The sequence below is a fragment of the Talpa occidentalis genome, unplaced genomic scaffold (assembly GCF_014898055.3).
Source record: "Talpa occidentalis isolate TD23 unplaced genomic scaffold, MPIMG_talOcc4v2.1 talOcc4.3, whole genome shotgun sequence".
NCBI lineage: Eukaryota > Metazoa > Chordata > Mammalia > Eulipotyphla > Talpidae > Talpa > Talpa occidentalis.
In genome coordinates this window covers 116,520,833-116,536,902 of record NW_023603184.1, presented here as the reverse complement: position 1 = coordinate 116,536,902, position 16,070 = coordinate 116,520,833, and the positions used below count along the sequence as shown (strand labels likewise).

General features: G+C 36.0%; 1 protein-coding gene across 6 annotated transcripts in view; it reads right to left on the bottom strand.

The window, feature by feature from the left end:
- MYO1B (myosin IB) overlaps positions 1-16,070 on the bottom strand; it is a 196,825-nt gene that overhangs the window by 24,395 nt on the left and 156,360 nt on the right. For all 6 annotated transcript variants that reach the window (XM_054699949.1, XM_054699950.1, XM_037523727.2 and 3 more), the window contains exons 14-17: positions 9,610-9,714; positions 7,501-7,563; positions 4,052-4,252; positions 2,720-2,946 (exon numbers count right to left, since the gene is read on the bottom strand). In XM_054699949.1, coding sequence (XP_054555924.1) covers positions 2,720-2,946; positions 4,052-4,252; positions 7,501-7,563; positions 9,610-9,714 — 596 coding nt within the window. The remainder of the gene's footprint in view (positions 1-2,719; positions 2,947-4,051; positions 4,253-7,500; positions 7,564-9,609; positions 9,715-16,070) is intronic.

Here is a 16,070-nt window from a genome sequence, read left to right as displayed (position 1 = left end):
CCACCTATATGTAAATTTCCTTGTAGACAAATGATCTGAACTTATGATATTGATACAGTAATGTAACTATATTTTCTCCTCTTCATGATTTTCAATATAGCATGCAACTGTTTTTTTCAGTCTTTTTATATAGTATTATTGTAATACAGTATGCAATATTTATATAAAACATACAAAATATGTGTTAATCCACTGTATGTTTTTGGTAGGGTTTCTGATCAACAGCAGACTAACAGTAGCTAGTTTTATGGGAGTAAAAATTACACAAGGATTTTCAATTATGTGGGGGTTGGTGTCCCTAACAATAGTCATTTCTTTTGAAATTACTTCAAATCATTTTCTAACAACCTAAAAATAAACATAATACTACATACACAACCATAAAAAAGAATAAGCTGTGACAGATGCAACTACATTGATGAAATAATGCTGACATTCTGTTGAGTGTGAGAGTACCTATTTTATGATTTCACTTATATGAAGTTCAAGCAAAAGTAACCTCTGGTTAAATCAGAACTGTTACCTATTAGGAGTGGTAGGGATGGAGACTGATAGAAAAGGGACAAAGGGAACCTTCTGGGCCGATGACTATTTTATATCTGGTCTAAATGGACCTAAGCACATATCCACATTTACAGGAATTCAGCAAGCTATACAATTAAGCTTTATGCATTTTATAGTATTGTATGTTTACTATATTTCAGTGGAAAGATTAAAAACATCACCTCTCTCCAATAAGACATATTGCTCCCATGTAAAGACTACATTCCCCAGCCTCCTTTGCAAATAGGTGTGAACGTGACTACCGTGACTAAAGTTTTGGCCATTAGATTCTGAGTGGAAGTAAAGTTTGCTAACTTCTTGGTTGTATCCTTAAAAGAAAGAGATTTGCTCGCTCCTATTTTTCTCCTACTGACTGCTATCTGGGAAAGCTGATGTGGTGGAGTGCCATCTTTTATCATACGGATGAGGGAAAGATCCTAGAAATGGCAGTGCCACAAAACAGAAGGAGCTGCTCTATTAACGCTGTAGTCCTTATACATAGACGTGGCATATGCAATGTCAATCTTGGTAAGCCATTGCTATTTGTGAATCTTACTGCATCAATCTCTGCATCCTAATTAACAGACTATTACACATTTATGAGTGTATCGGCTTTGCTGTGTTTGTCAAATAAATTCCACACACATGCAATATGAGACAAACTTACCTAGCTTGTCCTTGGTGTTTTTATGTTTTTCTTTTTACACTTATAAAAACAATGTCTACTCTTTAGCTTAAGAATCAACAAATACATCAACAGACCAGAATAGTGCATTTCAATCTAGACCCTTATACATATATTCAACTGATTTCCAAAAAAGGTATCAAGGCAATTAATGAAACACAGAGGTATGTTTCTTTTCACTATATGGTGCCAGAGCAACAGGATATCTGTATTTTTTTTTTTAAAAAAGGGACCTTAATATGAAAGCTGACTCTACAAAGATTCTAGAAAAAAATGTAAGATAACATAAACATAAGATTGGAATTTATTGAGACTTCTTAGAGACATACTGAAACCATTAAAAGGGAAAAGGAATGAAGGACCCTCAGGGGTGATGAAATTATTCCATGTCTTGATCTGGGTGCTGGTTACCAAGTGTACGTAATAGTGAAAAAATAATCAAGCCATTCACCTAGGATCTGTGCATATCACTAAAAGTAAATTATACCTCAATAAAGTAGTTGAATAATAATTCTTATAAAACTTCACTCAATTGAGAACTACTAAAGAAAATGATCATAGAACATTTCCTTGTCATTTTTTTCTCTTGAATCTAGGATCTTTACTTTAGTATATGTTCTAACATGACTGTAATTAAATCCAGGGATTTTGTCTATTTGTATTTGTTACTAATGTAAATATTTGGTAAATAAGCCAAACACCAAAATGTTCTTCACTCTAGTTTCCTTCTAACTGAATCCCCAAAGACAACTATAGGAGGTATGAGTGAGTGTGTGAGCTAGGTGAAATTTGACCTGGTAGACACACACCTCCTGGTCTCCAGTTCAACTGGAGACTGCTGACTGGTCCTCACTGAATCTTAAGATAGCTAGGTTTAAGATGCCCTGGAAACAAGGCACAAAAAAAAATTCTTTTAAGGGATTCTTTCTATTGCTTTGAAATAAATACACATTGCTTTTAGGAATCATTACTTTCTCCAGGCCTGTAACTTGCACAGGAAAGAAAGAGGCACCAAATTCCTAACACCACCGCTGCTTCAACTCTGAGTTCTAAGTTAACAAAACAAAAATCTAAAATGAATCCAAGTTTTATGCAAAACTCTTACCAAGAAAAAAACTTTACATTTGCTTCTTATGACTTATATAAATATATATATATACACACACACACATACACACACACACACACACTGAGAGAGAGAGAGAGAGAGAGAGAGAGAGAGAGAGAACCCCTAAGTGCCAACAACCCAATGTCATTATTTATTCCCATTCCCTACCATGTTTCCCCACCTTTTTAAAATTCCTTATTGTGGGGAAGGAAGGGGCAGTGAAGTATTTTTTAAGCAAACCTATGATACCACATTATTTGACCTTTAAGTTCTTTAGCTTTCTTCTGTTTCAGCTACACTTAGATTTAAGAAAACAGGAATATATTCTTCCTTACGAGTCCCTTCACATTTGAACTGTCAAAGTAGTTGAGGTGCAGAAATACCTAATGTAGTTTGGATTCTTGGTCTGTAGGTTTTTCATCAGAGTGGCCACAGAGGCCTTGAACTGTGAGCCCGCTGTAGGAGGCCTTTTCAGGTTGATCTTGGCAGGGTTCCCTTCGGGGAACAAAGACTTGATGAGGGTGTGGCCGGCCTTCCACATGGCTTGGGACAGGTCTCGATAGAGAAGGTCATTGTTTTTGTCAACAAATCCTTCCACCTGGTACAGCACCTAGGAGCAGCATATGTGACATAATGCACACTAGAATGTCAAAGAACTGTTAAAAATGTTTCAAGACTCTCTATATTTCAGTCTCTTCAAAAGATCCCCGACACATTAGTCATACTCTAATACCAAATTAGCCTGCAAGTTTAAATTCCATCTGTCTAAATCACAGAAGGGTTCAAAATAAATTCTATTACCCTTCAGGATTTGCAAGAATAAACTCTAAAAATGTTATCATAACATTTTCAAAGGATTTTAGTTTTTTTTGGTGTTTGAGCATATTTTTGAGGTTTTACTTTTATTTTTTCACTCACATGTGCCAGTTCTAGTCTGTTTAAAAGAAGGCAGGAGAACAAAAAGTAGAGATAACACCAATGTTTTTCATAGACATACTAATAAAGCAGCAGGAAAATTGACCAGAAAATTACCTTCTAATTAATAGGCTAATGAAAAAAAATAAAGCACCAAGTTCCAACACTTAGAAATTAAAGATAATTCACATACTCCAGACTCAATTTTTACTAAATACCTAATTATTTTCTCTTTTTCAAGTCTGCCACTTTATAAGGAAGGAGGTGTTTAATCAACCACTGTTTAGGATTTTAAAAATTAATCTACTGTTAAAATTGTTTACATTAATATTTATTAAATAACATAAACTTAAGTCTCCAAATATCAGGCAACTGAATAAGTGTTTTTTTAAAAAGAGCTGATATTTCTATTTTTTCAAAATCTCAATCTAAGTATTTTTCTGAATGGTTCGTGCTTTTAAAGCCTTTTGTGCTTTTAAAACCTTTTGTAAGTTTTCAGTGACTCCTAATTTTCACTGGCAAATCCTTTCTTAGGATTGATAGATCTTTTTTTAATGGGCTAGTTTGAGCTTGAAAAGAATGAAATCTATTTTTTAATAAATTGGAACCCTTTCATTAAGTCTACTGCTCTCAGTATTAATAAGATTTTGCTCAACCAGTCCAGATTTTACTTCTATTAAACTTTTATTGACTCCACTATTTGAGCAGTTCACTTTGTCCTCACAAGTTGGTGCTGGTCAGAACGCCCATCTCTGAGGAAAACCCTATAGCCCAACTGGGAGCTCACAGGTCCCCCATACCTTGCCAGCATAATGCTGAATTCTGAAACAGCTGTGAGGCAGGGACGTGTCGTTGAGGAACCGTGAGCACTTGCTCATCCTGCTTTCAAAGTGCTGGTGGGTGGCGCAGACTTGATTCAGCTTTTCTAAGAAGGTCTCATCCGTGACCGTGCCGGGTCTCAGGCATTCTTCATCCAGCATGGCTAGAATTCCATTTGTGTTCTGGGAGAAAGGAAATAAAAATGTTTCCTTCCTTCCTCATGGCATTGTTTTAATAATTATTCCTAATTATAATAGCAAACACAATCAACTTAGTCACAAGAAAATTCTGTTCCGTTACAACAAAAAGCAGAAAATCAAGACAAATAACAAAGAGCCAGCCCTCTTCCAAAGTGTGCCAGGTGTGTGGGAGCGCGCGTGCGCATGTGTGTGTAGGGGGGGCAGGGGGGCTGTATGGGTCTCCCTTTACCCCTACTCTGCTCCTCCCACAGACTTTTAAGGGTCACCTCAACCACCACAGCTGGCTGATGACAAAAATTCATATTGTTCCAAAAGGATAAGTGAGATCTCAAAAAGATCAAAAAATAAATGTAGAAGACAGAAACTAATGTGACAACAGTAACTGTAACCTGTGGTCATAAAGCACAAAGCAGTCTTCTAAGGCCATTATTTGATATGTTGTTTGAGAACTAAATTGGTTCCAGACATTTCCAAATTGTTCATCTGTTCAAAAAATTTTTGCTTTCTAGAAAAAAATGATGTGATTAGGGATGCTGCTTTTAATGATCAGTGCAATCAAGCTGTGTTTCAAGAGTATCTGTTTAGAATAAAATTCTCCTTCCATGAACATTTTTGCAATGGATGTTAAACATGAGTGAGAATTTATTTCTTATATATTCAGCCCCCATGATTACATTTATCCAAAGAGCAGTCATTCCAGTTAATCTGAATCAAAAATAATCAATCTTCCACTGAGCTGAATTAAGGAGGTTGTTTCTTCAGCTGCCCCCAGAGACCCACGTGCAAGGGCTCCAAAGAGAACAACCCACTCTTCTGGCCACCAGCCCTGTCCATTTCCAACAAGGCAAGTCCCTGTTCCTCTCCCCTCTCCTCACTAGGCTGTGACATCCTCTGCCCAGTATTTACTCATTCTACACAAAACCTGGGGGAAGTGTGGACTCTCAGGAATCAAGTGTGTTCATAACAGCCCCAGAATAAACATCATTGTTAAGTGATGCTGGAAGGAAATATTTCCTTTATGCAACTAGGCTCCTGAGTGAACATGAGTTTCTTCAGTCATATATACAAGGGGATTTTGGGCTGAGATAATCTAGTTAAATTAAGAATATTACCACTGCTTCCCACACCATCCCCTCTGTAAAAATTTTCCCTTCTAAAAGGGAAATAATTAAGTGCAATGTTTATAAAGGAAAATGTGCAAATTGTGAATTCTATTCTGAAAGTTAAAGTTTCCACAGCACAAGACTGGTCAAATAATTTACCAGGGAAAATTTTCAGGAAATCCACTGATTTTCTAGATTTTAGACTATAGTTTTGAATTGCTTAGAGGGAATATTAATGTTTACACTGGAACACTGTTCAAATTCTTCAAAACAAAGTTGATTTTTTTAAGTTGCCTTATTGTTTTCAATGTTAAATTTAACCAAAGTCATAGGAATATCTTGAATCCTAAGATAAAAGATCATGGCTAATTACATAATTTCTAAAAGGACTTGTTAAGAGGAATAGTGAGTGATTTGCTAAACAATTAAAGCCTGTGACTGTATTCCTGAAACAGCATTCAGCCACCACTCACTATAGAAATGACTGTAGGATGATTAAGTTTGTATGTTTCCCAAATTACTTTGTTAGCAAGGCCAGAGGGGTGAGTAATCCTAAGCATATAGATATAAAAAAAAAACAACCCTAATAGTGTCTAGGCTTTTACACTTTTACACAGAAATCAGTCTTCTGACAGTCTATTTCTAATAAACTACAGAATACAATGCAAAAACAAAAATCCTAGACTCAGAAAGCATATTAAAAATTATCCAACAATTTTTCCCTTTGTGTTTTCACAGACATATGCACAAATGCTCATACTTGGATCACCCAGGTCCTTGGCCTCTGTGAAGTCACATGCACAATTCCTGCATATATTCTCTGAACCAGCAGTGTCACTTCTGGTGTCCTACTTAATTCAGCTCCTTTATCTTACTCAAAAAGCATGGTCTTTGCTGTCTTTAATTTTTTTTTCATTTTTTTCCCAGATTTACTGAGAGGCAAATGATGTTTAATATTGCATAACTCAAAGGTGTGACACAAGTTGATTTGATACATGTATATATTACAACATGATGACCACCATGGCATTAGTTAACACCTTCGTGACATCACATAATTATCATTTCTTTTCATTTCTAGTCTCTACACTGTATATTAGATCCCCAGAACTTATTAACCATCTAACTTGAGGTAGTTTGTACCTTTTGACCAACAACTTCCCACTTTCCTGACCCCCCAGGCAACTGCATTCTACTTTATTTCTATGGATTTGGCTTTTTTAGACTCTCCTTGTTCTATCATATACTATTCATCTATCTCTGTCTGACTTATTTCATTTAGCATAACGCTCCTAAGGTCTTTCTGTGTTATTGTCAACAGCAGGATTTTCTTCTTTCTCATGGTTAAACAATATTCCAGTGTGTGGGTAAAATACTCCGCACATCCTCTTTATCCTTCACCCTTAGACAGACACTTGGGTTGTTTCCATATCTTGCCTGTTGTGAAATGCTGCAGTGAACACAGGAATGAAATTTCTCTCCTGATTCTGATTCCATTTCCTCTAAAATATAAACCCAACAAGTGGGGTTGCTGAATTACGATTGTTCTAGTTTTAATCTCTGAGAACTTCACAGTGTTTTCCACAGCAGTTATACCAATTTATGTTTCTACCAAAGGTGCACAAAGGTTCCCTTTTCTGAATATCCTCGCCAACAATTGTCTTTTTATAATAACCACTGAACAGGATGTTAAGAGGTCACTAGAATTTTAGAAACGAAACAGATATTTTTATTTGGCAAAAATCTTTATGAGTGCTTTGAGCCTCCTCTGATCAGTGCTCACATTCCAAGGAGTTGTGGATTGGACCCAGCCTCCCAACACACACCATAGGCTGGTGATCTAGAGGTCTTGGCATGTGAATACCGTGAACGGGCGCCGAGCTACGGCAGCAGCAGGATGAGATGGGGATACTGGCTAAGTATCAAAACGTCCAGCTGTCTGTGTATGTGTTCAAGGACTATGTGCAATCCCTTAAGGCTATAATAAAGTCTCCAAAACTCTGTAGTTTCCTAAAGAAATGTGTTAAAATACTGAAAACACCAAAGCTCAACATGAAAGGCAGTGAGTAATTCATAATGATGAATTATATTACTAAGAAATCCTCTAGAAAACTACCCAATACTCACATTTTCTATTAGGTCACAAATGATAGCATTATTGAAGTAGTCAATGTGTGTCCATTCTATATCCTGAAAAACAAGACAGAACATAATAGAATTCTACATGATGATGTCACAACATTACTGTCTACAAGATAGACTTTGCCTGTTTGACCTTATTTCACTTCCTCTCTGAAAATTTCCTTTATAAAATCAGTGCTGCAAACACCATCTTCCAGTTCCCAAACTTTCTTACTACAGCAGGCCACCACTGACATGATGTGAATTGAACACTCTTGACCTATTCTGAGACTCTCTCCCATTCCTCTCCCATCTGTGGCAATTTCCCATGCACTTCACTGGCCCCGGGCCAAACATTTACTCAACAAGCCCTTGGGTCAATATTACTTTGTGTATATTTACAATGTTTATAAGGAAATATTCAGAATTTGATCCCAAGAAGCTAAGACCTAGATTTTTCTGTTCTTAATTTGTAATCACAAGAAAAAAATTAATTTTAGAGTCAAACCCATTTTGTAGGGCAGTTAACTATCTCAAGTGTAAAAATAACCAAGTGCTAAGTCAAAGTATTTTCAACATAAGGAAAGGTACAAAAAGATACATTCACTGGTTCCCATGCTGGCTACAAAGCCAAATCTGTGAGGCCAAATGTAGTGTTTCTGTATCTTCTTAGACTCTTGCCCATAACTGTAAACAATTATATTTCTTAAGAGGAAGAAATTTAACTCATACAGCAAGTTAGGAGTCTTCCTATATATTCTCAGAAGTGTTTTGGACAATCTGTACAAACTGTTTTAAGTTACAGATCAAAGTTTGAGCATTCTCTTTATGATGAGAAGACAGGAAGAGAATGGATCTGCTTTTAGAATGTTTATGTTACCAAAAGGTGCCAGACAAGTAGGAAAAGTTCCTAAAGCATAATGATCATTCCAAAAAAAAAAACAAAAACCATGAAATATTTAGTTTTCGAGTAAATGGATTAGTTTACTAAGTCCCTGGGGACAACAATCACATTAGAAAAATCTACATTAAAAGACTAAAACAGGATGTTCAGCATCCAGCATGCGTTAAAGTGCCAGTACAGAGAATGAAAAATAGGTAATATCATTACTAAAATATAAAAGCAACTAAATTAAAAGGAAACAAGAATTAGATACAACAAAATATTCCTTTTCATTTGTTTGAAATAATTGTAGATTTAGAAAAACATTGGCTAATGAATAGTTTAAAAACCAAGTTTGTGTTTTACACTTAAGAACAAAAGGGGATTCTACAAACATTACTTTTCTGATTATTTTTAAATTACATTAAGTAATTTGCACATAGCACTAATACAATTCCTGGCATATTGTAAGCACTCAAAAATGTTACCTATTTTTATTATAAAGTTTTAGAAAATTAATGCTCAGATTGAACAGTCTCAATATATTTTCAAATATATATATGTATATATGTACAAACTGTTTTGCAGATATATCTATGACATACACACATACAGTATATCAATGTATACTTTCTTTGGTATATATTTCTCTTAAGTTTTGGCAATATATACTGTCATGTAAAAAACAGCACACTCAATCTCCTAAATTCCCTTGTTTGCCCCTTTGCAGCCACACTTATGACCTGTAATGGCAAGCCTCTTCTACAGGGACATACAAATAGAATAATGCAGAATGTAGTCTTTGAGTCTGGTTTCTCTCACTTGGCATAATATGCTTGAGATATCATGTGGATGAATTGTTCCTTTTTATGGCTGAGTTGTACTCCATAGTATGGAAGTACCACCATTATTTGTCCACTCATGTCAGCCTATTCTCTTAACACACAATTATCTTACATCACTGCCTTGGGATCCAGTGGAACTAGAGTTGGTCATTATCTATTTATTGAGTACCTACTATGTATCAGAGTTGGTTCTGGGCACCAGCAACACAGCAACAAAGAAAAGCTCAATTAGCTTTGATGCCACACCAAACAAAAACTTAAAAGATACAATACAGTTAAACTCAGATAAGACAGATTTTAGGATTATATTTATATCATCTTTTCGATCAGAATCTGTAATATATATTAGTAAGAAAGGAACATTGTGAAAAAATATTTCAGTATTACCTCCCGTATATACTCCTCCTGTTCTTCTTTAAGAGTGAGTTCAATGAAGATTTGTTGCAGCTTTTCATTACAATAATTAATAATGAACTGCTCAAAGCTATTATCCTATATGGAGAAAAATGAAAATTGTCTTATTAACCATGCCATCAACTCTCCTATATCAACAGCACTCTAACATTACAATCCACAAGATAGGACACACAATCTTGTAGATTTCACTATGGCCCAGCACACAGATCCTGGGACAGAGGCTTGCACATCACAGGCACTTGAGGAATGATTCATGAGCCAAGTTGAATACATGAAGTATACACAAGTTATGTAGTATTTGAAAGATGAAGATTTTTAGTTGACAGAGAAGCACTCCACACGTGGTGACAAAAGAAAAAAAATATGCATTTTCCCCTGAAGGATCAGAAAAGAAATAGTGAGCTTCACAATCTCTATGAACAACTTCTCAACCTTCCATTCTCTAAAATTATGAAGCTCAAGAAAACCTCCTGACCTGGCTATTAATTCCCCCACCCAAGATCAGATCCTGTATTCTGACTCTTACATACAGTACCTCTAAAATCTCACGCTATATGTATGCATATATGTATATGCATATATGTATCTGTATGTCTGTATGTATGCATGTATGTGCACATACATGTACCAGTTAGTTTTGTATTTGTCTGCTCACTACACTTATATTCTCAAGGCGAGCATCAACCACATCTCTTTGTTCACTAATATACCCCCATGATTTGCACAGTACCTAGCATCTACCAAGTACTTAATGTATTTGATAAATGAAGAATGAATGAATGATGAACCTACTAAATGAAGACTCAAGGGAATCAGCACATCAAAATCATCTCCCTAGCTAGAAATAATCTCTTTTCTTAAAAGGCACACACATATATCACTCACAAGATTCTTGGCAGTTTCTCCTTTATATCAGCATTATCTACTTTAACCTCTGATGGAAAGATCCATGCCCAATCCACTTCCAAACCATCTGCAAGGTTTAGTGTGTTGTACATAATTTGGGCACAAAGTTCAAGTCTGTTGAATGAACATACTTCATCAAAGAAATAAATGGTCTAGGAAGAGACAGATCCAGTAATAAAGCTCGTTATTTTCATCTCTATCCCTCTCTCTTTGAAGAGAGAGATGATGACATTGCGAGCCAGGGCAGTGTGACCCATCACTGATAAACTTGACTCTTGTCCCACTGGAGTGGCCTGTCCTGGCCAAATGAGCTCTAAGGGTCCATGCGTGAGGGTGGAAGTGAAGCTGCCCACTCCCTGTGAATACACAGAGCAACTAGCCTTCAGCATTCCTTACGTGACATAAGCAAAACAGTCACTGAGGTTTTTTTGAAAACTGATTTTTCTAAATCAACTTTGGTCCTGCGAAGGGCAATTTTACATACTTACGATGTTGCATCTGACCACAATCTTTCCTGGAAGTCAGCCAAGTATTTCTAATCAGCAGTGATGAACTCACTAATCAGAGGAAAATTTAACTCAAAACCATAAATGACACAGACACACTAATACTGACCAATCTTTTTATGTTTTATGTGTTCAAGGATAAAAGTTGTTATAGCTTTTTTTTTTTTAAAGTCCTGAAGGTTCTTCCTAAAGGGTGCACACTTATTTTCCATACTGTCAAGAAGTTCAGGTTTAGATACAAAGGGCATCCCCCATACTCATTTTCCCATAAATTTTTAAAAACCATGTGCTCCAATCCTCAAAGCTTAACGAATTTGATTAGAAACTGAAGTCAGTCTGGTAGAGATGACTTGTTACTATAATCTCATTTCATATATGAGGAAGTTTGGTTTTCTTGCTTTGGAAAAATGTATCCTCATATAATATCACTATCACAAAAGAAAAACTTATAAATTAAAATTTTAATGGCTTATCTGCGCCTATCTATCTATGGTTTGTTGCTTTTATTTTAAAACACAAATTCATGAAGTGACATATTTTCTGTTACTTAATGGATGGATACCCATGGAGCTATCTAAATAAAACTATGTGAAATCTTGAAATGGCAACTACTGAGGAGAAGGAAGGGTAGAGCTAGTGTCCTCAGAGCCTACCGCATGGCCATGAACAGCTTGCAGGACATTCCTAGAACAGGACTATGATATACACACAAGCAGATTAGAAAACTGAAGGCAAAGCGTCACAATTACAACACAACTTAAGGAATAAGTTAGAGTTAATTTTCCTCTCAATTAACAAAATATTACTGTATGAGATTTCTATATTTCACACAGTTTATCAAGGGCCATTTACTCCAAAATTCACACAGTTGGAGAAGCTCTTAACACAGGAGCATGCAACAGAGCACTGCAAACACTTCATACTTACTGCATTCTGGTGCAAAAGGGGACAGATTATACAAAATGCAGTCAGTTCTTAATTTGCAATAAACTTCTAAAAGTAAGCACTTATTGGTATTTATTCAGTGGTGCAAATGACAGACCTTCCTTACCATTCATGTTATATTCCTGATTGGCACAAAGCTTAGATCAAGACACATGCCTGATCAATTCATATTGATTGTGTAGGCCCCCAATACTGTCACGTGGTGTCTGAACTGTGGTCTGCTAAGGGAGAGCAATTCAGGACAAAAACAATTTGACGGAAATAATGATATACCATACAACCTGCTTGAAGTCCTACCACTTAAGAATCTAATGCTTCCAATGGTAAAATGGAATGCTTCCAATGGGAAAATAAAATGTTATGACATATCCATCCAAAGAGTCAGAAATTGTGATAATCAGTTGACCACCAAGAGTAAAGAAATTCCGCCAGATCCAAAAACACCTTCCTTTTCCCCAACAGAGACCCTTCCCAAGCTGTAAGGTCTTGTGTCCAACCTTCAACCACAAATAGGTAGTAAGAGAGAATGTTCCAGAGATGGCTTAAGAAAAGAAGTTTGACTCTCCAACCTTCTTCTGCTTAAAGAACAAAACTAAAAATAGAACAGCCCAATTATACCAGAGCATCTATAGCAAACATATCCCACAGTCTCCAAAATGTGTCATTGCCAGAACAATCAATACAACCAAAAAATGAAGGCAATCACATTTCTTGAGATCTAAGTTTAACTTAATTAGCACTGTCAAGTTTTTTGGGAAAAGGGACTTCACAAATCATTAAAAATAACTTGCAAAATTTCTAATTCGCAGAACAAAATTTAATGAAAGGTAAAGAAGGACAGCATTAGAGACAAACAACTAGAAGGTTTTGCATGTAATCAGAATCAATTTTCTTTTTAAAATAATATAGAAAACAAATCCTATAATAATGAAGAGTTAGCAGGTTCTACCGACTCCTGCCCAACTGTCAGACAGTTTTATGTGGAATAATGATTGCATCTAGCTTGTTCATACCACCACTAGACAGAGGTCCTCTTCAATGAGGTTCAAAAGGGCAAATTGAGTAAGGAGTGCCTTATTTAAAATAACTAGCATTTTACCATATGAAACTCTAGCTCAGTTGCATAAAACCTGAAACATTCAGGCACTATTGTCTGCTTTGGTCTACAGAACAAAAATAATTAATTAGATTTCCCCAGTAAGCTACCTACCAACTTTAATATCAGTAAGTACATAGGGGGAAAAAAAAAATCCATTCAGATTGATCAACTGAGTTTTAAGTTTAATTTCACTTTTCTTAAAAGAACACCCTTTGTTATTTTATGGAGAGGCTATAAATATTTCTCTAAGATTAAAAGCAATGTCTTCAATTATAAGAACAGCCAATAATTCTCTTCCTTTGCAAAAATTAGACTTATGTTCTACTAGGATTTACATCTAGACTTTTCTCCTCTATGAATTTAAAATCACTTCACCTTATTTTGGATATCAATGTTTTACTAATCTATTTTCCAAATGGCCATCAGATCACATGGAGCCAAAAGGGCAGGCCTATTCAACCAGCTGGTACCAGGATATTTTGCAGCCAATTTCATGTGTTATTGTCCCATGGTTTAATGCATCCGTTTCCCTCTTCTGCATAGACACTGACCAAAATGAATGAAAAGTTTCCACCAGCTCAGCTGAAAATGGTTTTCATGGGAATTGCCAGTGTTGTCATGAGACAGAATTAGAAACATTAAGATTTTATGGTCATGATAAGATTTGCTATAGACATCTGAATTGCTGGATTGGTCTTGTCTAAAAGTTCTGTTTAAAAGGAGTAAAAATGTGACCTGTTTGGTTTTCAACATGGTATACACACACAGATTAGATTTATGTAAGATCAATGGTGGGTGAGGCAGGATGTTTTACAAGGGCATTTCATGCAGAGGTCAAACACAAAACACCACATTTGTTTAGAAAATACAATCTCCGCTGGAGATTCACATCTGCTAGAGTAATTGGTCTCAACCTTGATTGCACAATGGAATCACCTGGAAGCTTTAAGAATGCTACTATTCTCCATCTACCCCCGAACCAGAGATTCTGTTTTACTGATCTGGGCCACAGCCTGGACATTTGGATCTTCTACATCAAGTAATTCCAATGTGAAGCTAAGTTTGAAAACCATAAATGAAATGACATTTTCCTCTAAAGAAAAGAAGACGAACACTTAGAAATATACACAGGAATTTTCTTAAAGTCCATAGTTGTAACAGTGTTGAGAAAATTGGTGATCTTGTGGAAATAAGCCATGTGCGGAAATACGGGCTTGGAGAGAAACTTGAATTAACCATAAGTGAAAAATATTCCTGAATTGCTAAAGGGTATTTTACCCAGTGCCAACTCACAGGATGTTTCCATCCAGAACATCCATGTTCTGTTCTGATTAGGTCTGTAGCAAACACACTTTTAAAAAGCAATCCAGTTTCCTGATTAGAATTTCCTACCAAATGACTTGTGTCCTTAGCCAACAACAGACCCTCAATTTTAGGGCCAAATCAGTAAGCTCCATGCAGGAAAAGAACATCTTTGCCGTATTTACCACTGGAATCTGGCTCATAGTAGGTATTCAAAAACTGCTCGAGAAAATGACTCCCTCATTTATGTGGTCAAAATGCTCCAGAGTGCTATGAGGATTTCTTTTCCATAGTTAATTAGATCTCAGGATGAGGAAAGATGGAGCTGAGCCCATACCCTAGCATAACCCCATAATTATTAAAAAAAAGTTTCCATCCATTGTAATATGCCATTAGGAAGCTCTCCACTGGCTTAAGTATCAATAAACCTTTTTTCTGAGTAAAAATATTTTAAAAATCAGAGCGACTAATTTTTAGAAATATAATTAAATGTAATTTTTATCTTCTTTCAAGTGGCATCTCTGCTTTTGCCCTTTCCATGTAACTAAATTTGGATCAGCAACGTGTCATGCTGCACTTTGTGACAGTAAGCTGAGGTTCTGCTAGAAAGAAACTCATTCTGGCATCATGATTTCTGAATGTACTCAAGCAACTCTTCTCATTCACAAACCTCAAATTATTCCCTTTCATCAAAAGACCAGAAGTGATCTTTGCAAAGTCTGCTACAGAGACAGCAATCAGAGCAGCACTGTGCTGAAGAGCAGTGTTCAAAACGCAGTGAGGGGACAGGGACCAGCACATGTCCCAAACTCTGCCACCAGAACACGGAGCACTGGGAAGACTCCTAACACTGGCCAGTGATGACCACGGTACAGGGTGCACCAGAAACTTAACACACATTTTCCCCTAATTTCTAGGTACTAGGGAGCCTTTAAGTTTGGGGGGAAAGTGAGGGAAAAGGCCTGCAAGAGATCTCTTTTATTTATTAAGAGTCTGAGGTTTGGGTCATGAGTTTATTACTAATTGACCTTGTAATCTTAAGGGAGTTATTTAACTTTCAGAACCTCTTCTGTTTTACTCTTCTGCAAAACAGTAATAACAATAGCAGCTAATTCATAAGGTTGTTGTGAAAATTAAATCAGGTAATACACAGCACTTATCACAATGCCTGCATACAGTCAGCCCTCAACAATAATTGTTTACCACTAGCTATTAAATCTGGAAAATGATCAAGCAGGGAGAAGGCTCTAACAAAAATGTTATAAGAAAAAGGCCTCTGGCATAAAGGGCTGGGTTAGCTGTGGGGAATGATCTGATGCTTTTTTCCTATGAAAACTGATTATTTGGAATAAGTAAATTCTCTGGGTGGTTATTCTGAGCATAGTATGGTTATTTAATGGAATTCACAAATCATTATTACTGGGAGAGAATTAAGAAAGGAGAAGCCCAATCTTATTATTTTCCTGAACCAAACTAAAATACCACTCCTACAAGTAAAAATAAGTGCTTAGAAAAGCCTTAAAATAGTTTCTAAATGTTGAGGCTAGGAAGGGGGTAAACAGAAAATTCTAACACAAGTATAAACTATTTAATATGTAATACACAGGGTTTTCAAAAAATTTTTAAATATAGTCATTATGAATTTCAGCAGAAATTATTTTATCTTGGCTGCA